The sequence below is a fragment of the Vombatus ursinus genome, unplaced genomic scaffold (assembly GCF_900497805.2).
Source record: "Vombatus ursinus unplaced genomic scaffold, bare-nosed wombat genome assembly UNPS02014792.1, whole genome shotgun sequence".
NCBI classification, from domain to species: domain Eukaryota; kingdom Metazoa; phylum Chordata; class Mammalia; order Diprotodontia; family Vombatidae; genus Vombatus; species Vombatus ursinus.
In genome coordinates, this window is record NW_020954570.1 from 12,656,771 (window position 1) to 12,680,243 (window position 23,473).

The 23,473-nt window shown below is 35.4% G+C and overlaps 1 protein-coding gene across 2 annotated transcripts in view; it reads left to right on the forward strand.

The window, feature by feature from the left end:
- PGGT1B (protein geranylgeranyltransferase type I subunit beta) overlaps positions 1–23,473 on the forward strand; it is a 60,490-nt gene that overhangs the window by 16,487 nt on the left and 20,530 nt on the right. For both annotated transcript variants that reach the window (XM_027869192.1, XM_027869193.1), the window contains 4 exons: positions 4,838–4,989; positions 13,648–13,780; positions 18,976–19,021; positions 22,647–22,831. In XM_027869192.1, the coding sequence (XP_027724993.1) occupies positions 4,838–4,989; positions 13,648–13,780; positions 18,976–19,021; positions 22,647–22,831 (516 nt within the window). The remainder of the gene's footprint in view (positions 1–4,837; positions 4,990–13,647; positions 13,781–18,975; positions 19,022–22,646; positions 22,832–23,473) is intronic.

Genomic DNA, 23,473 nt, shown 5'->3' on the forward strand with positions numbered 1-23,473 from the left:
TAAAGGTAGTAAGTTGCTAGAGTAAAAATTAGGAACACATTAACTCCTGAGTTATTTTTTAAAAGCCAGAATTGAGATAGGTTACTTGGTCTTCAAAGTTTAGAATTTAAGATAGTGCATACACACAATATCTTATAAAACCTTTGCTACAGGGGAAATATGCTCAGAACGAAGTAGAAGCATCTGTGGACAGAATAGGAAGTCAAAACAAGTACAGCAGTTGCTCTAGGATATCCATAAAGGGATGGCTTCATTATTTATTAACTTTCAAATTCCCCTATAATCTGATCCCATCCTGCCTACACCTAAAATGTTACCTTAGATGGTTTGCCATTAATGTTTCCCCTTTCTCTTCTTCCTATAACTGAGCATAATAGTACTGAGAGTTATATACTTCATAATTACTCATTTCGGTATTCTTAACAGGATACTTGTTGAATTGATCAGCTGAATGCATGAACTCACAAGATGGGTTTATATCCTAGTTCTAAAGGTCAAAATTTAAAGTTGAATATAGATATCATGAGATAGAAACTCTCCTAAAATGATTTAGGTTGCTCTTTCATTTGAATCAGTTTAATATAAAATGTGGTGATTTCTACTAAAATATTACTATGCTTAATTTTGGCATGCATTATATCCTTGATGTTAACTGAACCACTTTTATATTAAAAAAAAAAAGTAAGGCTTACAAATAATAAAGGGCTAAATCCTGCTCCATGTTACTTTCTAGTTACTCTTCTCCCCACCCTTGTAACAAATAAGAACAGTTAGCAAAATAAATCAGTTCGTTGGTCATATCTAGAAACATTTGATTCATTCTGCACTTATAATTCACCACCTTTCTGCCAAGCAGTGGGAAGCCTACTTCACCTTTAGTTCTCTGAAGTCATGATTGGATTCTGCCTTGATAAGAATTTTTTTAACATTTATATATTTTTTGTATTTTTTTCATTTATTTTTCTTATTTATGTTTTTTATAGTTCCTTTTATATTACAGTTGTTCATTGTGTAAACTATTTTTCCTGATGATAATGTTATCTGTTAGCTTTGCTTTATATCTGTTTGTCTTTCCAAGTTTCATAGGAGTCTAATAATTAATTAACAATTATTTTGTTTTTTGTTTTTGTGAGGCAATTGGGGTTAAGTAACTTGCCCAGGGTCACACAGCTAGTAAATGTTATGTGTCTGAGGTCACATTTGAACTCAGGTCCTCCTGACTTCAGGGCCGGTGCTTTATCCACCGAGCCACCTACTTGCCCCAATTACCAGTTATTTTAAATAATGAATCCTGTGAACTGGTCACTTATTCAGACTTGCACTGCATATTTCTTTGGGCTGGAATCAGTTACCATAAAAAATGCAACCCCTTCATGGGTTTTATTATTTGTACTAATTGGGACCTAGCTGTAGTTATTTGCTATGATGCTTTCAATAATATTTCATTACCTTCCTATACCACAGAAAGTATTCACTTATTCCCCAGGTACTGGGCAACAATTTTTTTTTTAATTTATTTAGCTTTTTGGTGAGACAATTGGGGTTAAGTGACTTGCCCAGGGTCACACAGCTAGTAAGTGTCATGTGGATTTGAACTCATGTCCTCCTGACTTCAAGATCAGAGATCTATCCACTGCGCCACCTAGCTGCCCCTGGGCATCAATTTTGTCTCTAGTTCTTTGCTACTCCAAAAAGCACCACTGGAAGTATTTATGTATGAGACCTTTTCCTCTGTTGACCTTATTGGGGTATATGCCTAGTGTTGTTCAGTCATGTCTGACTCTTTGTGACCCTGTGGACCGTACTGTCCATGGAGTTTTCTTGGCAAAGAAACTGGAGTGGTTTGTCATTTTCTTCTCCAATAGATTAAGGTATACAAAGTTAAGTGACTTGCCCTGGGTCACACAACTAGTAAGTGTCTGAGGCTGGATTTGAACTGAGATCTTCCTTACTCCAGGCCCAGTGCTTTGTCCACTGAGCCACCTAGCTGCCTCCATATGCCTAGTAGTCATTTACTACATAGAGTAGTAGTAGTACAGTTTTAGTTACTTCTTCATTATAATTCTAAATTCCTTTCCAAAATGACTGGGCCAATTCCCTGTTACACCAACAGTGCATTAATGTGCATGTCTTCCTACATTTTCAATTTTCATCTTGGATTATTTTTTCAGTCAGGGTACGATGTTAATGAAATCTCAGAGTTGTCTTAACTTTCATTTCTTTTATTAATGATTTGGAACATTCTTTTAATATGATTAGTGATGACTTCTTTTGAAAAGGGCCTGTTCATATCCTTGACAAGTGATTTTTATCTTATATATTTGTTTTGATAAGTCTCAAACATAAAGCATTTTATAAAAAATAATAGCTGCAGCAATTTTCCCTTGTTTTACTGTCTCTCTTCTAAACCTAGCAGCACTAATTTTATTTGTGCAAAAGCTTTTCAGTTTTATGTAATTAAAATTGTCTGTTTTAATCTGATCACCTGTCCTTCGCTTTTATTCAATTTTATTTTCAGTTTGAATTCTCTCTGTGTCCTTCCCCACCCATTGAAAAGTGAAAGAAGGAAAGAAAGAAAGCCCATTACAAAATATGTATGGTTGTGCAAAATAAATTACTGCATTAACCATGTGAAAAAAAAATTCTTCAAACTGCATTTTGAGTCTATCCTGTCTATCTGGAGGTTTCATGTTTCATCATGAGTCCTCTGGAACTGTGGTTGGGCATTGTGTTGATCAGAATTTTTATGTCTTTCAGAGTTATCTTTACAATATTGTTATTGTATAAATTATTCTACTGGTTCTGCTCACTTCACTTTGCATTAGTTCATACATGTTGTCTCAAGTTTTTCTGAAACCATCTTCTTTATCATTTCTTATAGCACAGTAGAGTTCCTTCATATTCCATAATTTGTTCAATCATTTCTCAGTTGATGGACACCCCCTCAGTTTCCAGTTGTTTGCTATCATGAAAAGATGCTATAAATGTATGTGTGTGTGTGTGTGTGTGTGTGTCTCTGTGTCTGTGTGTGTGTGTGTGTGTGTGTGTGTGTGTGTGTGTATGTATCCTTTTTCTCTTTATTTGATCTCTTTGGGATATAGACCTACTATTTGGCATCACTGGGTCAAAGGATGTGCACAGTTTTAAAAATGTAAACTTTTTTTTTGGGTGAGGCAGTTGGGGGTAAGTGACTTGCCCAGGGTCACAAGTGTCTGAGGCCAGATTTGAACTCAGGTCCTCCTGACCTCAGGGCCAGTGCTCTATCCGCTGCACCACTTAGCTACCCGAAAACATAAACTTTTTGTGTTAGTTCCAAATTGTTTTCCAGAATCGCTGGACAATTCACTGCTCTGTCACCAATGGATTAATGTACCTGTTTTCTGACAGCCCCTCCAGCATTTATCATTTTTCTTTTTTGTTGGCCTATCCAATCTGACGGATGAGAGTTGGTGCCTCAAATTTGTTTTAATTTTCATTTCTGTAATTATTAGTGATTTAGAGCATTTCTATATAACTACTGATAGTCATATAAAAATTGAATTTCTTCTGATAACTGCCTATCCATATCCTTTGATTACTTATCATTTGAGGAGTTAGGTTTATTATAAATTTGACTCACTCCCTTTTATATCTTAGATATAAATGAGACCTTTATTAGAGAAACTTGCTGCAATCAATCAAAAATGTTTACTAAGTACCTGCTGTGTGCCAGACACTATCATTTTTTCTCCCTATTTCCCACTTCTTTTCTAATTTTAGCTGTATTGGTTTTATTTGGGCAAAAACTTTATACTTTTATGTAATTGGAATTGTCCATTTTATCTTCTGCTAACCCTCTCCCCCTACTTGGTCCTCTCTCCCTGCTCCCCTCCCTCCTTCCACCCTCCCCCCAGTTGTGAACTCTTCCCCTGTCCATAGATCTGACTGGCAATTTCTTCCATGCTCCTCTAATTTCATTATGTCAGCCTTTATGTTTAACTTACGTACCTGTTGGTTCTTGTCTTGGTATGTGGTGTGTAATCTATCCCTTGTTAAGAATTCTTCCTTTAGCTATAATTACACAAGATACATCCTTCTGTTAGCCTCTTATTTCTTTATTATATAATCTTTTATTTATGTGATTTATCTATTTGGAACTTATTATAAAATATAATCTAAGATGTTGATGTAAACCTCTTTTCTACCAAATTGCTTTTCCTGGCAGTTTAATATTTGGTTTTCTCCTGGCCTTTTTATAGCCTTTTATTTTTTGAGGGACAGGATTAAGCTGATACTTTGGTAGATTGTCTAAAATACGTTCAGTTTCTTTTGTTCCTTTGTGTTGTATCTGATTACTTATTACATTAAGTACTTTGGAGAATGGAGCATTTAATACTGGATAAATATTTTTCTCATTTCCAGGATGTTAAATTGTAGGGGCCTGGATTTTATTAAAGTTATTGCAACAATTTTCATAAAATTAATACTTTTACATCTTAAGTTTAGAAAATATAGTTAATTGTATATCTTTATCATTCAGAAGAAAGAGTATTTGCTTTAACTGTAGTTTGAATAAACTTTTATTCTAAGGAATCAGGAAATATTTATAATGTTGGCAATTTTGAACTTACGCAGGATAAATTTTAAATTTATACTGGAATACATGTAATGCCCATTGTTATTGATGTTTACGTGAGAGAATTGTGGTTTTTCTTAGACTTCTCTTAAGACGCTTTCTGCATGTAAAATATTAGCAAATTAAATTGAATCTGATTATTCACTAGCCATCTAACATTGAATTGTTTATTGATGTATGATAACCAGTTTCCTAATTATAATTGTATTTTCTTAAATTTAGGATCTTGGCATAGCTCATCCTTATGACAGTGGACATATAGCAATGACTTATACTGGTCTCTCATGCTTAGTTATTCTTGGAGATGATTTAAGCAGAGTAAATAAAGAAGCATGCTTAGCAGGGTTGAGAGCACTTCAGCTGGAAGATGGAAGGTATGATGAATTCTTTGTCACTTTTTAAGATAAATTTCTTCATTTGAACAGATATGAATAAAATAAAAATAGGGAGTATAACAATTCTCATTTGAACCAACCAAAGGTTGGTATGAATGACAACCTATAGTTGAATTCCTAATAAAGAAAATTACCCCTAATTTTTTTCATGATTTAAAATGATGATTGTTGTAGTGGCACTAATCTTTTTATTAGCTCCAAACAAGATAGAATAGTACCTAATTAAATAATCTTTTCCTTCAGAATGGAAGTATGTGGATCATTTTTTTTCTTTCTCCCCACCCCCCCGGCAATTGGAGTTAAGTGACTTGCCCAGGGTCACACAGCTAGTAAGTATCAAGTGTTTGGTCTGAGGCTGGACTTGAACTCAGGTCCTCCTGACTTCAGGGCCGGTGCTGTATCCACTGTGCCACCTAGTTGCCCCAAATTAAATTTTTCTTTTTTGGGTGAGGCAGTTGGGGTTAAGTGACTTGCCTGGAGTCACACAGCTAGTGAATGTTATGTATCTGAGGCCAGATTTGAACTCAGGTCCTCTTGACTCCAGGGCTGGTGCTATATCCACTGCGCCACCTTGCTGCCCCCATATGTGGATCATTTTGAGGAAAACATACTTTTTATTTGAATGTCAGGCATTTATTTGGTGCCTTCTGTGTACTGGGCACTTTCTATGCTCTAGGAATTAAAATACAAATAATTAAACAATTTTTGAAGCATGTGATGAACACAAAGTGCTTTGTAAACCTTAAAGCATTTTATAAATACTAAACTATTATTATTATTAAAATAGAAAGGAAACCAATATAGTAAAGAAGTCTAGTAGTGAAGTAGGAATAAAATGAAAATGTAGGCCTAAATATTGAAATAAATGTATGAGTATAAGTTTAAACATAATTTAATATATTCTGGAACTTTCTTTAAGAGGAAGTTAAATTAGAACTGAATAGCATATTATGTAGTCTTGGGCTATGATAGCATTGTCAAGACTGCTTTAGTAGCAAGAAATTCAAGTTTTCATTTACTTCTTGGCTCTGCTTTTGTTATCTTTCTTTGTTACCATAGAAGGTGGTTAACCTTCTATGAAAACAGTTCAGTTCTGCTAAGATTTGACTGTCCACAGGATATTCCCAAATAAAGAATAGTTTTTTCTGACTAATATATTGTACTTTTTAGAACTACAATGGACCTAAGGGTTAATCTAATGGAACCCTCTAGGTGAATAAACTGAAATGGAGCAGTTAAGGGACTTTATTTTTTAAAAGGAAAACATTGTTCTATGGTCTTATTGCTCTTGAGGATTTCCTTTTTGGGTCCTCGGGTGAGAATTTAACTGCTCTACCACCTTCCCTACTATCATTTCTCAAGAATCTTTAACTACCACTTACAGTAGGGAAAGTGAAGCTACTAGTATTCCATGAAGTGGTTCTGTAATTGCAATATGCTTTGGACATTCAAATCTTAATTTACTAATTTCTTTTCATTTTAAAATGTCATAGGAGTCATTCGGTTTTCATTTCTCTATATTAATAATGTTTCAAATGTATTTTTTCCACAAAACTGCCCATCTTTTTATATTTCATTGATATTTTTCATCATTCTTAACCAATAATCCCTCTCCCATAGAAACCTCTCCTATATAAGAAATATAGTTAAACCATGCAAATTAACATTTTAGCCATTTATTTCTCAAGAAGTGGGATATATGTTTCATCCTTAACCCTCAGGAGTTGAAATTGGTTGCTATATCAGTTGGAGTTAGAATGCTTTAGTTTGTTTTCCTTTTTTTAAAAGTGAACAATGTATTTGTTATTTATCTCTGTCCCACTTTATATATCCCCCCTTTGAACAATTAAAAAAACAAAAATAAAACCGTTGTAACAAATATGCATATGCCAGAAAGATAAATTTCCACATTGATCATACCCAAAGATGTATGTCTTATTGTTCATTTTAAGCTTTCACCTTTCTTTTAAAAGATGGGCTGTAGGGAGCAGCTAGGTGGTACAGTGGATAGGGCACCAGCCTTGAAGTCAGGAGGACCTGAGTTCAAATTTGGCCTCAGACCAAACACTTGACACTAGCTATGTGACCCTGGGCAAGTCACTTAACCCCAATTGCCTAAAAACAAACAAACCAAAAAGCAGAACAAAACAATAAAAGGTGGACTGTGTGCTTCATCTTTAGTCTTCTGTCTTCATGGTTTATCATTGCATTCTGTCAGCATTCTGAAGACTTTCAAAGTTGTTTTTTTTCTAAAATATTGTCATTGTATAAATTGTTCTAATACTGTTCATTTCATTGTATCAGTTCATAAAGATTTTCCCTGTTTTCTCTTTAACTGTCCATTTTGCATTTATTGTGGACCAGCAATAATATTACATTTATATACCGTAATTTAACTGTTCCACAAGAAGTGAGTCCCCTTAGTCTACAGTTTGGGACTACTGTGAAAAGAACTACTATAAATATTTTTGCACCTATGAATTTTTTTCTTGTTTTAATCTCTTCCGGGGTTATCAGCCAATAGTGATATTTCTGGATCAAAGAATATGGCTACGTATAGTGACGTGGGATATAGTTGGGGATATAGTTCCAGACTGCTTTCCGGAATGGTTGATCCAATTCAGAACTCTAGTGTTATTTGCCTTTTACATTACTGTGGTCATAGTGTATATTCTTTTGGTTCTGCTTTCTATTACTTTATATAGATCTTGCCAAATTTTTCCAAATTCCTCATTATTTTTCATTTTTTATAGCACAGTAATAGTCCATTAAATTTATGTAACAGTTTATTCATCTGTCCCCCAATTGATCAGTATCTGCTTTTTTTCCAGTTTTTTCCCATCATAAAAATGTGTAGATATAAATATTTTGGAATGTATGGAACTTTCCTTTTATCTTTATCCCCACAGTTGTGGGATCACCAGGTCAAAGAGGATGAAGAGTTTAGTCATTTTTGTAGCATAGTTCCAAGTTGTTTTGCAGAATAGTTAGACCAGTTTACAGCTCACAAAATGTATTAATGAAGTTCCTGTCTTCTCACATCTCTTTGAACATTGATTATTACCATGTTTTATCAAATTGCCATCTTGGGGCAATTTGATAGGTGTAAGGTGAAATTTTAGTTTTTTTAAATTTATATTTCTCTTATTAATTCCTAGTTATTTAGAATAGAGTTTTTTCACATGAATATTGCTAGAAAATTATCCTTTTTTGTTTTTAAAGTGAGGCAATTGGGGTTAAATGACTTGCCCAGAGTCTAGCTAGCGAGTGTTGTGTGTATGAGGCTGGATTTGAACTCAGGTCCTCCTGACTCCAGGGCCGGTGCTCTATCCACTGCGCCATCTAGCTGCCCTGACAATTATCCATCTTTTATCAAGAACAGGGAGGGCTTCTTAACCGTTTTTGTGTCATGCAACTCATGTGGTGAAATCTATGGACCCCTTCTCAGAATATTTTTAAATGTATAAAATACATAGGATTATAAAGAAAACCAATTATTTTGAAACATAGTTATCAAAATATTTTTTGTAATATGTTCATGGACTGCCAGATTAAAAATCTTATAAATTACCCACTAATCCTGAAAAAGGAGGTCAGTAAATATTTGTTAAGTGCTTACTATGTGTGAGGCATTATTCTAGGTGTTAGTATACAAAAAAAGGCACAAGACCATCCCTTCAAGTAGTTCAGAGTCATTTAATGGAGGGGACAATAAACATATGTAAAAACAAGCTATATACAGCATAAATAGAAAAAATAAATAGGTAAAGAGGGAAGGCACTAAATTAAGAGGGATTGGAAAGACTTCCTGTAAAAGGTGAGATTTAAGGAAGTCAGGGAAGATGCTAGTGAGATGAGGAAGGAGAGCATTCCAGGCATGGCAGGCAACCAAAGAAAATGCATGGAGCCAGGAGATGGAGTGTCTTGTTCATGAAACAGCCAGGAGGTCAGCGTCACTGGATCAAAAAGTATTTGATGGAGAGTGAAATGTGAAAAACCTGGAAAGGTAGGAGGGGTTTCTCAAAGGAGGAGTTTTGAACCCCAAACAGGATTTTAAAAATGTAATTCTGGAGGTGATAGGGGAGCTACTGGAGTTTCTTGAGTAGGGGGATGAAAATCACTCTGGTGTCTAAATAGAGGGTAGTTTAAAGTGGGAAGATACTTGAGGCAGGCAGACTCATCAGCAGGCTATTGCAGTAGTCCAGGTGTTAGTGATAAGGTCCTATACCAAGGTGGTAGTGTCAGAGGACAGCAGGGGGCGTATTCGAGAGATGTTACAAAGGTGAAGTCAAACAGGCTACAGATTGGATATGGAGGGTGAGAGATTGTGAGGACTCTAGGATTATTCCTAGTTTGTGAGCCTAATTATTGAAAGGATAGTGTTGTCCTCCACAGGAATAGGGAAAATAGGAAGGAGACGGGGAGGATTTAGGGGAAAAGATAATGATTTCAGTTTTGGACATGTTGAATTTAAGGTATTTACTGGACAACCAGTTCTAGATGTCTGGAGATGTGAGATTGGAGGTCAACCATGGCAGGTTGAGAATCATCAGCATGGAGATGGTAATTAAATCCATGGAAGCTGATGAGATCACGAAGTGATAGAGGGAGAAGAAAATCTTTTTTAAAAAATTTTATTTAGTATTTTATTTTTCCCCAGTTACATGGAAAAACAATTTTTAACATTCGTTTTTAAAACATCGAGTTCCAAATTTTCTCCCTTCTTTCCCCCTCCCAATCTCCACTCCATTGAGAAGGCAAGTAATTTGATATAGGTTATACATGTGTAGTCATGTAAAAAATTTCCATATTAGTCATATTGTGAAAGAAAATAGGCCAAAAAAAAGAAAAGAAAACAACCAAACCTCAAGAAAAATAAAGAAAGTGTAAAAAAGGTGCTTCAATCTGAATTCAGACACCATCAGTTCTTTCTCTGGGGTGGATAGCATTTTTCATCATGAAGTCCTTTGGAGTTGTCTTGGATCATTGTGTTGCTGAGAATAGCAAAGTCATTCACAGCTGATCATCTTACAATATTGTTGTTACTTTGTGCACAGTGCATTTCACTTTGCTTCAGCTCATGTAAGTAGAAGAAAGTCGTAAGAGATTGAGCACCTCTAGAGTTGAGTTCACAATATGTACAAAATATTCGATTGAATATACCAAACAAGCATTTATCAATGAGTAGCTACAGCGTCGCAGGCACCGTATTTAAACACTGAATATGTAAGTACAAAGAATGAAGAATCTCTGCTCAAAAGGAGCTTATATTTTAATGGGGAGAAACAACAATTATGTGTGTGATAATGTGTAGCATAAAAATGAAATGAATAAATGCAAATACATGCAAAATAGTTAAACACAGGGCATTAGGAAAGGTTTTATGCTAAAGATAGTCCTACATCTTGCTGAAGTAAGAGAGATTTTCTGTTTCAGTCTGGTCAAGACTTCAGAGTGGTCTTATGTCCCTCATTAGCTAGTGAATTTCGCACAGAAAATAACTTTTATTCCTTAGTGACAGAGTGTAGCTTATTCCTAACCATTCTTAACTTATTCTTAATCATTTTTTAGATGCTTGGCATTGGTCATAAGAATGTCTGGGTGGAAGAGTATAGAGATAGATAATTCAATAAGTTCTTTAACTGCTTCTGAATAACCTCATTTCTAACATGGTCACACTATTTTGGAGCTTCTGTGACATTTCCACTATGCCCCAGAGAATTCATTATTAGGGAAATTTCATCATCCTGCATCTAACAGGATAAAACTCCATCATCCTGCATCCAGAACTTCATGCATCTAGCTTTGGTACTCTACCTCATAACTGACCTTCTGGCTACAGGATGGATCCGTGAACTCTTAGCCTCCATTTAAGGAGGGAGCTCAGCTCAGAACATCTCATTTCTCACCTGGCTGTACTACTTTGGGACTTCTCTGACTCCCCTCCCTCCCTTCCTACTTTTCAACTTCCTTTTTTGTGTTGTCTTCTCCCATTAGATTGTAAACTCCTTGCTGAGACTATCCTTTGCCTCTGTTTGTATGCCAGCATACCATCAGTATATTCTTTGTATCTCTAGTACTTAGCACAGTGCCTGACACATAGGAGGCACTTAATAAATATTTATTGACTGACTAGTAATTCTTGTTTTATTCATTCTAGGTCAGTATTAATTTTCTCATTTGATAGACTGGGGATTATGGTTGCTTAGTCCTAATAATTCCTTATGCATACTGTTCTTTAAATGCATTTTTTGCTGACTTGAAAATCTTCAATTTTTTTTAGATTCCAGCTCAGGGTATCCCCTTCAGGACTTCTCTAATGAAAAGAAAATATCTGGAATTTCCATAATGTTCCATAATGTCCAGATCGGATAGTGATAATAACTTCGTCTTTTTGATTTGTCCAAGCCTATTACTGAGGGTTGTTGGCAGAACAAGATGAAGTGGGCAGGAATAAGATAAAAAGTTTAAAAAAAAATGTCTTTGTAAATAAACTAATGCTGTTACTACTGGTAAACATATGTACTTAGAAGTTTCTCTGAAACTTGTAGTATAACCAAATGATCACATCTCTCTATGGGAAGACGGGAATAAATTTAGAAATACTCGAAGACAAAGTATAACCTGAGCTAATAAGGAAAATATGTGCTTGAATCCTGTTTTACCCATTATTGTAGAGTACTTTTAAATTATTAAACTTAACACATGTTACTTGTATATAAATGAGGAGTCAGATCTAAGATACTCCCAAAAATACATCCCTAAAAAGCTCCTGAAATAGGTGGAAAAATAAAAACACAATAATGGGGTGTTTTTTTGTTTTTATTTTTGTTTTTGCATGTATGCATGCTGCTCATTTAAATTACTGCTTCCTTTTCTGTATGTTCACTAACCATCCCCATAATACAACTTTCTGGCTGTAGCACGCGCTCTCACACATATTCCCCCATCCTAAAAAGTTTGAGCATGGGTTCAGGGTACACTGGTTTGACATTCACTTGAAAAACCATATCACAAAAGTCCTCTCAAATATGTTTGCTTTTACGAGTCAGCCAGAGGGCAGAATTTGTTCAAAGCAAAGGCATTTACAAATAGCATTGTAAGAAAAGTAATAGTAGAACATTTTGCTTTTAAACTTGAGGCACAGTGTCCCTCAAATATTCCTAACATTGGTAGGAAGAGTAAACAACATGGACTTGGGTGTGGAGGGGCACGTAGGGAACATTTGTGACCAGCACACATGGATGCAAGGGCATACAAGCAGGACATATGTGTGGATGGTCTGTCACAATGCAGAGCCAAACCCAAATGAACCAAGTAGCTAATTGGAGCTCTTCAGCACTGGGTTCCTTGAAATACCTTCTTTCTACTGCCAGGTTTGAAGTAAAATCCCTGTTCCATGCCTTTCAGATTTAGGATTAAGAAGTTGCCTATAACCCTAATCAGTTCCTTATCATTAGCCTATACTTTCCCTTCAAACCATTTCAGAGACCTGCCCACAGTAATGTTTTAACTCCTGATTATGTAGTTATACCTGAGAATCATTTGTCTTGTTCTAGGAGATTGTCCCAATGTGTCCTAGTACTGTACTTGTAGCACCCAAAGTGACTTTATCTGCATTTAGCATCTTATCTACTGTAGCTTTCCAAAAGCAACTTTATCCACCTGCTCCATAAAACCACTGGTGCCAGTACCACTGTTCTTTGACTACCACTTCCATAATCCTGACAATATTCCACAGCTCTTCACGGATTGAATAGGAGCAGATAAAACTGTTTCTCAGACGTGGTATTGGGAAAGGAGGCATAGCAGTGGCCAAATGTAAAGCTGCCTAGAGAGTATCACCAACATTGCACAACATCCCTATTAGGTAGTACAAGTAGTAGCACCAGCAGTAGTAGTGTTAGTAGTAGTAGTTGTTGTTGTTAAGTGACTGTAGTTACACAGTTATTAAGTGTCCAAGGTAGAATTTGGACCTAGATCTTTCTGACTCCCAAGTATAGTGCCCTATGCTGTGCTGCCTCCTATCAATGGTAGTGTCCCATTTTGTAGGTGAGAGAGCAGAGGTTGAAGAGAATAAGGGATTTGGCCATGATTACACAGGTAATAGTGGCAGCTAGGTGACACAGTGGATAGAGCACTGGGCCTGGAATTAGGAAGAACTGAGTACAAATTTGGTCTCAGACACTTACTAGCTATGTGACCCAGTGCAAGTCATTTAACTCTGTTTGCCTCAGTTTCCTTATCTGTAAAATGAGCTGGGTAAGAAAATGGTAAATCACTGTAGTCTCTTTACCAAGAAAACCCCAAATGGAGTCATAAGAGTCAGATATAACTAAACAATAACACACAGCAAATAAGTGTCAGAATGTGCTCTATGTCAATTGACTCTTAAGTCTAGCATTCTTTTTGCTAGGTCACGTTGCATCTGTAATGTGGAATGGTGATAACATATTTTCTGTTTCTCAGTAAAGATTTGCTAAATAATCTAGTAAAGGCAGTAGTTTACACTAGATAGATTGTCATTTAAAGTTTCTGAGAGTAAGAAGGTAAAATAAATCTTTTTAGTGAAAGGAGGAGTAAAGTGCATGTAGTAACTGCCAATACAATGCTAAGAACAAAATCTATTTCTTTCAGTTTTTGTGCTATACCTGAAGGTAGTGAGAATGACATGAGGTTTGTCTACTGTGCTTCCTGTATTTGCTATATGCTCAACAATTGGTCAGGCATGGACATGAAGAAAGCCATAGACTATATTAGAAGAAGTATGGTGAGTTTTGCTATTCTTTTTTTTCCCCTGTTACTTAATAGAAACAATTACATATAAGATCTTAAAGTTTGCAAATTTCGTTACCTACATTATCCCATTAGGCTTTACATCAATCCTGTGAGATAGGTGGTTGTTGTTTGTCTTTCATTTTTAAAGAGGACCGATCAACATGGGATGACATCTTGACTTGATTGTGAATTGGATTTAAGTGAGGCAGAGTTGCACAAAGTTGTCAGCCTCTCTTCCTGAGTCATCGAAGTCTGGTGGAGGATGACTGGCACTATCCTGGAATGCAGTGGTTGACCTTGGTGTCTTTGGTACCTGACCAAGCTCTAAGCGCTTCATGCTTCATGTCCATTGTAATAAATTGTTCTCATCCACCCATTCCTCCTGGGGAAGTGTTCACTTACTTGGAGTAGTCATCCCCCTAACATACTGACAGGTTTGAAGCCTGTCGCTTACCCTCCATCTGGGTTAGCCCATCTGCTGAGACGGTTTACCAGGGTGTTACTGCTGTGCATGCCACAGCTTCTTGGAGCCACATGTGAGAGTTGAATCAGGTGGACACTAAAGGTGGATGAGTAGTCCTAAAAAGGGTTTGGCGAGCCCCCGCAGCAGAGGTGCTAGTCCTCCTGAACGCCCCATATATACCATAGGTGAGAATGGGTAGGAACTTGGGCTTGCAGACGTTAGGTAACTTGCTAGTAAGTGTTGAAGGCAGTCTGGGAACTGAGGTCTTCCTATGTAACATTGGGCAAGTTATTTAACCTCTCTTAATTCCAGTTTCCTTATTTGTAAAATGAAGGATTTCAACTAGATGACCTTTTTTCAGCTGCAACTCCTATGATCTTTAATAGGATTTACCTTGATGTTTCTCTCTCTCTCTTTTTTTTTTTTGGTGAGGCATTTGGGGTTAAGTGACTTGCCCAGGGTCACATAGCTAGTGAGTTTCAAATGTCTGAGGCCGGATTTGAACTCAGGTCTTCCTGACTCCAAGGCTGGAGCTCTATCTATTGTGTCACCTCGATGCCCCTTTTATGTCATTTTTCTTCCGAGTTAAATCTTCTTTAGCAGTTCTTAATGACAATAATTTGAAATTGATGATATTTTCCCTTTCCTTCTCCCTTATAAAATCATGAATAGGCTAAGGACTAGATATTCAGGATAGAGCCTCTTAATCTTGTAGTCTTAGAGAGTTGTCAACTGCTACTGACCTACCTGGGTTCCTTTAAGGCCCACCTAAAATCCTGCCTTCTACAGGAAGTCTTCTCCAAACTCTCAATTCTAATGCCTGCCTTCTGTTAATTTCCTGTTTTTCCTGTATATAGCTTGTTATGTATATATTTGCGTGTTGTCTCCTCCATTAGATTGTAAGCTTTTTGAGGGCAGGCAGTATCTGTTGCCTCCTTTTATATCCCCAGTGCTTAGCACAGTGCCTGGCACATAGTAGGTAAGAGAAATTAATATTATACTGTTATATTAATAATTATTAATTTGTGATCCACCCTTTTTTGTTTTTGTTAAAACCCAGCTCTTGAAAAGGTTAGTCAGTCTCTGAAGGGCATGGCTGAGTGATGAGATTAGACTCCTAGGCCCACCCAATTGGGAAACCTAATTTCTATTTAAAGTATAAACTGAATCCGGTCTGGGCAAGCCTTTGTCTGGAGGAGGAGCCCCCTGTCCTTGTTTCCCTCCGTTAAAGTTTAGGGCCACTCAGTTCATGAAGGAGAAAACTAGGTAGAGAAGTCCACGTGGATTTAACTTTCCTTTGCCCAGATCCTTTGAAGCTTCTGAGTCTCCTGATCATGCCATATTCTCAGTAGGAGGAGCTAAAGACTTTTAACCCACCTCCTTATTAAATATCCACCAGTCACATGTGATTTTCACTTGTCAAGGGAGTCCCCTTTCAGAAGGGATTTAAGGCATTTCAGGGTCTCCCTCTCTTTGGTTACAGAGAGAAACCACAATTTATTGATTGCTGGCTAGCCTAATTAATAAATTGATTACTAATTACCCAGAAACTCTGCCTCTTGGGGTTTTCATTAATCTCATAGGTATTAAATAGCTATTTGATTGATTAATTGAAATGACTTGCCCAGGATGACAAGATCAGTAGGTTATCAGAGGTGGAACTTAAAATTGAGTTTTCTTGGCTCTAAGGCTAACTTAACCTTTGCTTTGCTACCTTTCCTAAAATCCTGAACGTGAATTGTTTCTCTTTTTTTCTGCCATTTTTTGCCTTTACTAGATTTTTGTAGATTTACAAAATTTTAATCTTTAAATGTCTTTAAATGACTTGCTGTTTCGAAAATAAATTGTTTTGCTGTAGTTGGATTGTCATTGTATTTCTTAGTTGGTTCCTTGCAAAGCAAAGACTGTAAGTATTTCTAATGAAGCAGTTAGTGATACTATTTTAAGGAGAAAAGTTTCATTCTGGTTTAAGTAGTTTACTGAAAAAGTCCATAGAGTCCCAATAAGAAGGAAATTTCATTGCAAATTTCCTTTTTCTTTTCCTTTTTTATAATGTTGAATAAAATTAGAAAAAAATAATTAGGGGCAGCTACGTGGCGCAGTGTATAGAGTACCGGCCCTCAAGTCAGAAGGACCTGAGTTCAAATTTGGCCTCAGGCCACACACTTGACACTTACTAGCTGTGTGACCCTGGGCAAGTCACCTAACCACAATTGCCCCCCCCCAAAATAATAATAATTACACTTTGCAAAATGTATTATTTCCCAAATGTGAAGTTTTTATATGCTTTTAAGTCAATAGAGATTTTGATGTAGAGTGTTGTCTTTGGAGTCTGGAAAAAATGGATCTCTGACACATATTGACTGACACTGGACAAGTCACTTTAATTCTCAGTGCCCTAGACACTCTTGAGACTGTAAGATGCAGAACAGTTGCAGTATGCATAAGTAGAGAGAATTTTACTCCCTGTAATTTCTCTTCACCAATAAAATTGCAGGTTTGGACAAAAAAAAGTTTTAACATGTCAGAATGAGGTTTAGAAAGAATGGGAGATAGTGTATAGTTTGTTTTTAATTAAATATATGAGTGTGTTTAATGAAGCTTATAAATAATACAACTATAAAGATAATTCATAGGTACATAAAGAGGCATGAGAACTGGAAAATAGGACCTATAAAGACAAGAGTGGTTAGTGTTAAAAAAGGAGTCAGTTAGCCATGAGAGGTGATTTGACTGTTAGAAATATATGAAGTGGGTTTTTATTGATTGGTTCTGTCTACAAAGAAGACAGTTTTGGAAGTTTATTTTTTTTTAATTCCAAAAAGAAAGATTTATATTAGATATGTGAGGCATAAATCATACAAAGATTTCTACACACTGAAACATGTTTACAAAGAATATACTGTTATATAGCAGAACGTATACTGGATTAGGCATACAGTGTTATAACAAAGGAGGGATCAGAACCTAGAAATTACTTGACTTTAAGCAAAATTTGGATTATAAGGCCTTTCCAGACTTCAAATTCTTTGAATCTGTGAAGTAGCAACATTTCATCTGAAAATCATAAAGAATTACATGCAGTCTGGTCATCTGGTTAGATGTTGGCCTAGATGACCTTCTGAGGTCTCATCAGTCTTGGATTTTGTGAAATTTTATGCTTTTTACATTCTTAATTGTGCTTGTAAAAAATGTAAATAAATTTAATCATATTTTGATGTGAGGTAAAGAGCATTGGATTTGGAGTCATTGCACCTAGTTTCAAAACCTGGCCTTGTCATTTCACTTAACCTCTCTAAGCCACACTTTTCTCTATAAAATTAGGGGACTGTAACTAAATATATCTATGGTCCCTTCTAGTTCTAATCCTTTGATCCTGTGTTTAATTATGGTTTTTATTAGGCAGTAAATCTGAATCAAAGAATCTTAAATATTCATCTTAATCTTTTAGATAAAGGACTTTGGAATAGAGATTGACATCCATAAAGAAATAATTTATAGGTGTTAATCTTATGTCCTAATGGATATTTTTATTTAAATGTAACATACTTAAACTTACATTAATGGCAGAATGACTTATTTTGTGAGTTGGTGTTGTTACTTTAATAAGGTCATAGATTTAAAACTGGAATGGACCTCAGAGGTCAACTAATCTAGAGAGATAAAGTGACTGTTGAAGGTCACACAGGTCATAAGTAGCAGAGCCAGAATTCCAACCCAGATCTTCTGACTCCAAATCCAGTGTTCTTTCTACTTTGCTATACTGTGAGGTGATACTTCTAATAATTAGGTGGGGGGGGTGGGGGTGGAATATGCCTTTTGGCTGTTATTTTAAAATGTGTTATTTTATTTGACTATCATTTATTAGTAAGATCTACTTTTCAGTTCATTTTTATTCCTGTTTATTTATGCAGATGTTCATCTATCACTGGTTTTATTATTAGGCTTTGGAAGCAATAAACTTGAATTATGATAATAAATATATTTTATAATTTAGTTATTTTAACGTTTAACTCTAACAATAATAGTATATATTTATATAGAACTTGATAGTTTTTCAAAACACTTTCCTCATAGCTATGTGAGATTTTGTAGGCATGCTGATAACAATGTCAACAGCAAACTAGTCAAATGCATAGAATTAAGAATTGGAAGGGGAAAGAAGAATGGATTTTTTAAAAAAGAAAATTAGACTCACATAGCTAGTTTTTGGATGATCATTTATAGGAAATCAGTTCAGACGTGCACTACTTGGAAAAAAATCCATTTTTTCAATTTGCCACTGGTTGTTGGTGCCAGAGTCAGGTACCTGTGAAAAGATTGCCCATCCCTCCTTCATGCCCTGCATTTGTAAGGAGGAATAGTTATTTTGGAATTGCGAAGGAGAATAACGGTAGGAGATAAAGTAATACTTAATTCTGTCTGTTGTTGAGTTTTTAAAAAGTGTGTTCTCATATTTTGTCTCGTGCAAGGTTGTGACTTCATTGGTATAGGAAAATCTCAGGGAAGAAATTTTCTCTGCCAGTGCAGATGATCAACTGTTCCATATGATCTTAAAGAAATACCTGGGACATGAGAGAGAAAGTGACTTGCCCACAGTCACATAGGTAGTTTGTATCAGAGGCTGAACTTCATGGCTCCATGTCTGATTGTCTTTCCACTAAGCCTTGTAGCTTTTTAACAACTACTGTGTTATAGTAAACAGTATTATTTTTCTTTTTCAGTCTTATGACAATGGACTAGCGCAGGGAGCTGGACTAGAATCTCATGGTAAGATATCTTTAACAGGTTAACAATATTGAGTTGGGGTTGTATTGTCTTTTCAAAGTGTCTCCAGTGTCATAGGTGAAATTGCATTACTTTACGAAATAATATTTGAGCATTAAAAGTTTTTCAGAAATAAAAAAAGTTGGGATTTATCATTAGCGATGTTACATTCTGACAACTTTCATGGGATGCATCACAGTATTTTATTCTATATGTTGGCATAAACGCTTCCACTTCATCCTTATTCTTCTTTTAGAATAGTCTGTCTCTGCTCTGCCTCTTTTTTGTTTCCTCCACCTCCCTATGACAATTGAAAACCTCTTCTGAAACCATTGAATGTACAGATGTTCATGTTGTGGTTCTTACTGATACATTTCCTATTCGCTGGAGCTGCTCCAGTGGCTAGATGATTACTTGGGAAGGATGTTGTTGAGAGAATCCCTGCTTTGAATTATTATGTGACCTTTTAAGGTATCTTCCAATCCTATAATTCTGTGATTCTGTGATATCTAAGTACAAATACCTTGGGATCACTTTTTAATATGAAAAAGTTATTATCTTTGTGTCCATTTCAGTTGACAAGACCATAAGGAAATGAAAATCCTTTAATACTGTTGGCTTTTCTTAATCTGGATGAAAAAATACTAAGGACTCTATTTACATTCTAGCACTGCTGTATGTACTCTTCAAAAAAATAAACACCTTTTGCCTTATACTTTTTGAGTCGTTTTGCAAAGTAAGGGTATATTTCCTTATAAAAGTGTGTTGTGTTTTAACTTGGAAATTTAGTTTTCTGGTTACAAAGCTCTAAGGAACTGTGTATTTTTTAAAGTGCTTTGTAGGTAGTTAGAATAAGCTACCCTTTGGTGGTTGTGGTGCCCTAGGCATGACCTTGTAATTCATACAGTATTGTCACTTAAATAGCATTGTCACATGTATCGATTTGTATTAAACTTTACAAGAAAATAAATACTGAGGTATAATTTAAAACCTATCTCTATAGCTTGATTTTTCACTTTAATTCCAATTCCTGCTATTGATCCAGAGAATAATTTGAATATTCCTTTGTATTTTATCCTTTTCTCATAACCTAGAATCAAAAGGTCTTCCTGGGATGTGTATGTATCTCTCTGGGGCTTCAGGTCAGTTTATTAAATGGCTTTTTTCCTTAGTGAGTGGCTTTCTTTTTCTAGTTAGAACCTCCTTTTTCTCACTATGCCTACTTAATCTTAAAAAAAAAAAAAGGAAATCAGTTTTTCTGTCTTCACAGCTTCCTTTATTTCTTCCCCTCATATGTGAATGAAGTTTAACAATTGAGATTATAGTACTGTAGGCGTCTAAATAATGCTAACATGTATTCCTGTGATGACGCTTTTAGGTAGAATGACAAAGTGAATATCAGTTCTAGGAGCAGCCTTACTCTGTCTCATTTTATAGATGAAGGCACTAAGCGGAGGTGGTGGCGCTTCTCTGTGCAGCATGTTTATCAATGGCCTGGATAAATTTATGCTGAAGATTTTCAGATAATATGAAGCTGGGAGGGGTAAATAAAACATCAGATGACAGATTCAGGATCCAAAATGATCCCCAAAGGGTAGAATCATAGTTTGACTTATTTTTCTGCATGATTTCTTGGAATATGGTAGTTTTTCATCATGTTTTTTGAAAAGTCTATAATTTTTAGATTGTTTCTTTAAGATTCTAATTTCACATTTGTTATTCTTAGTGTTCACAATGTTGTCATGATTTGTTCCAATCTTGTTCTTTTTTAATTTGCTACATAATTTTTCCTTTTTTCTCCACATTTTTGTATTTTAATTCTGTTGTTTTTCTTTTTCTGAGGTTACTTTTATGGAGAAAGTCTCTGATTCACTGATCTTTAGTTTGACTTTGATTCATTCCTCAAGAATCTTAATTCCTGTCCTCATTTATTCTTCAGTTGATTTTCTGAACAATTCTGGAGGTTATTGGAGATGTTCCCTTGTCATTTCCATGAGCTTTGCAAAACTTGTTATATTACTTTCCTTATGGGCTTTTAACTCAGTTTCTTTGGTTTTGAATGCTTTTTCATTTATTCTCAGCTTTTCCCTCTTTTAATCACTCTGCTCATTTTTCTATGACATTATTTTTATAAACATGCCTACTGCTGACTCTTTCCCTTCTGTAAGCCCAGTTCTTTTAAAAAGCCTACCCCCCTAGCCCTTGCTGCCAGTTCTCTGATCCTCAGTTTTGGACAGCTCTGTTCACTTCATAGTGCTAGTGGTAATTGGGCCTATTCTTCATCTTGATCAATTCTACTTTCTTTTCTGCAACTCACTTCAGGCCTTGGGTGTGAGATAGGTGCAGGCTGGTTATGAAGAAATTGGAGGAGGATCCGCTAATGGGAGTAGTACTCCAGGAAGCCATTTTTAAACACCTCAGTCTCTGGTTTACCTTTTTTTCCTTCAACTGGATACCTGTTTCCTTCTGTATTATATTAATTTTAATTAGCACCATACTTCTAGTGACTCTGCTCCAGTTTGTTGTCCCTAAGGCTCTGCAGTCCTTTACTGCTACCTCCTTTCCTTCTTCTCGAGCCTCTGAGGCTGTTATTATTCATGGTCTTATTCATTCTTATTCTTATTTATGTATTAGTACTCCCCCCCCCCACACACACAAATTTTTTTTTTTTGCACCAGCAAAGGAAACAGAGTAGGAATACATTGTGAGCTAGTAGGAGAGCCATGAGAGAGGAATGTTATAAAAGCCAAGGCAAGAGAGCATATCCAAGAGAAGGGTGTATAATTCAGTTATAATTTTGGAAAAATTATTAATCTTTAAGAGAGTAAGATATATCTCAATATCAATTCTATGTGAAGTTATAACAACTTTAAAAGTTTTACATGGTTATCAGCAAATTCTGAGTGAAAGTCTAGGAAAATGATTTTTTCTTTCCTTATAGATCTTGTTTGGTTTTCCATTTCCTAAGACAGTTGTAAGGAATAGATGAGATAATGTAAACCTTAATGTGATATAAATGTGTTAGCTGTTACTGTTTTTATTAAGGAAAAGTCGTTTACTTTTATTTATAAGATACACTTCTTCAAATTGTGGTTTCAGTTTTATTTCTTTCAATGTTCTGCCATCAGAGGATTTAGAAGGCTTCTTTCACAACAAACTAGATTGATTTACCAATAAGATTTGACAAATCAGTTTCTGATTTGATTGGGCTGTAATAGCGGACAAATTGTCCAGTCAGCAACCCCCCACATTGCAATATAAATAATATATCTTCAGTTAAGGAAATTAAAGTTAGACAAAGGCGAGCACATTGTGTTAGGAAGTTGGAGCACCTCAGTCTTTGTCTTGACTGCCACTAACTAGATTTATGACCTTGGACAAATTCAGTTAATCTCTGTGCCTCAGTTTTCTTAACTCTCTCTTGAGTTCCCTTTCAACTCTAAAATTCTGTGATCTATATAATCAAATTAATATTGCAGATTTCTGTACATAGTGTAATGGTTTCATGATTTGATTTTATTTGGTCTTTTTTTTTGTCCTCTAGAATTGCTTGGTCTCTAGTCATTTTATAAACATTTAATAGTTAATTAATTTGAAACTTAAAGTGTTGACTGCCTATGATTAACAGGAGGATCAACTTTTTGTGGCATTGCATCATTATGTCTGATGGATAAATTAGAAGAAGTTTTTTCTGAAAAAGAATTAAACAGGATAAAGAGATGGTGCATAATGAGGCAACAAACTGGTTATCATGGACGACCCAATAAGCCTGTAGACACCTGCTATTCTTTTTGGGTGGGAGCAACTTTAAAGGTAAGACAGGAATAAAAATTAATAAAATGAAAATTTTAATGTGGAAAGATATATAAAACATGTAACAATAACCTATGTGATAAATTGTTTGGGTTTTGTAGCACATGCTTTTTCTCAGTATTACTGTAAAGTAAGGATACTGAGCTTCTAGTATTATGGTAGTGATTCTCCGTCCAAACTAAGCAAAAAAGGAATTAAAGTAATTAACCATCAGAAATAAGAAATAAATTATTCCATCAAACTGTGATAATCAGTCAAGTATTTTGTCTTTGACAGTTGCACCAATGGAGGCTATATAAGAAAGCCTCTTTGCCTCCTTGTGCTATCAGTCTTTAAAGGTGTACCTTATCTTGCCTTAATGATGTATTATTGATTTATTCATGAATTAGTTTACCCAGAATTTTCTTGAACTTATTAATATTTATGTTATTATTAGCTTGCATAGTCTCTTGGATGACATTTTCCATAATATTATTACAAAGTATTATTTTCCTATATTTCTTCTAAGATAGTCTGTCAAGCTTTGAGGGATATCTCCTAATTGCAAGGATTTTGTGCATAAGTCTCACTAAAATTTGGATTATTTCTTTCTTAAATATGTCATTTTATACTTACCTAAACTATACTCATCTCAAAAACCAG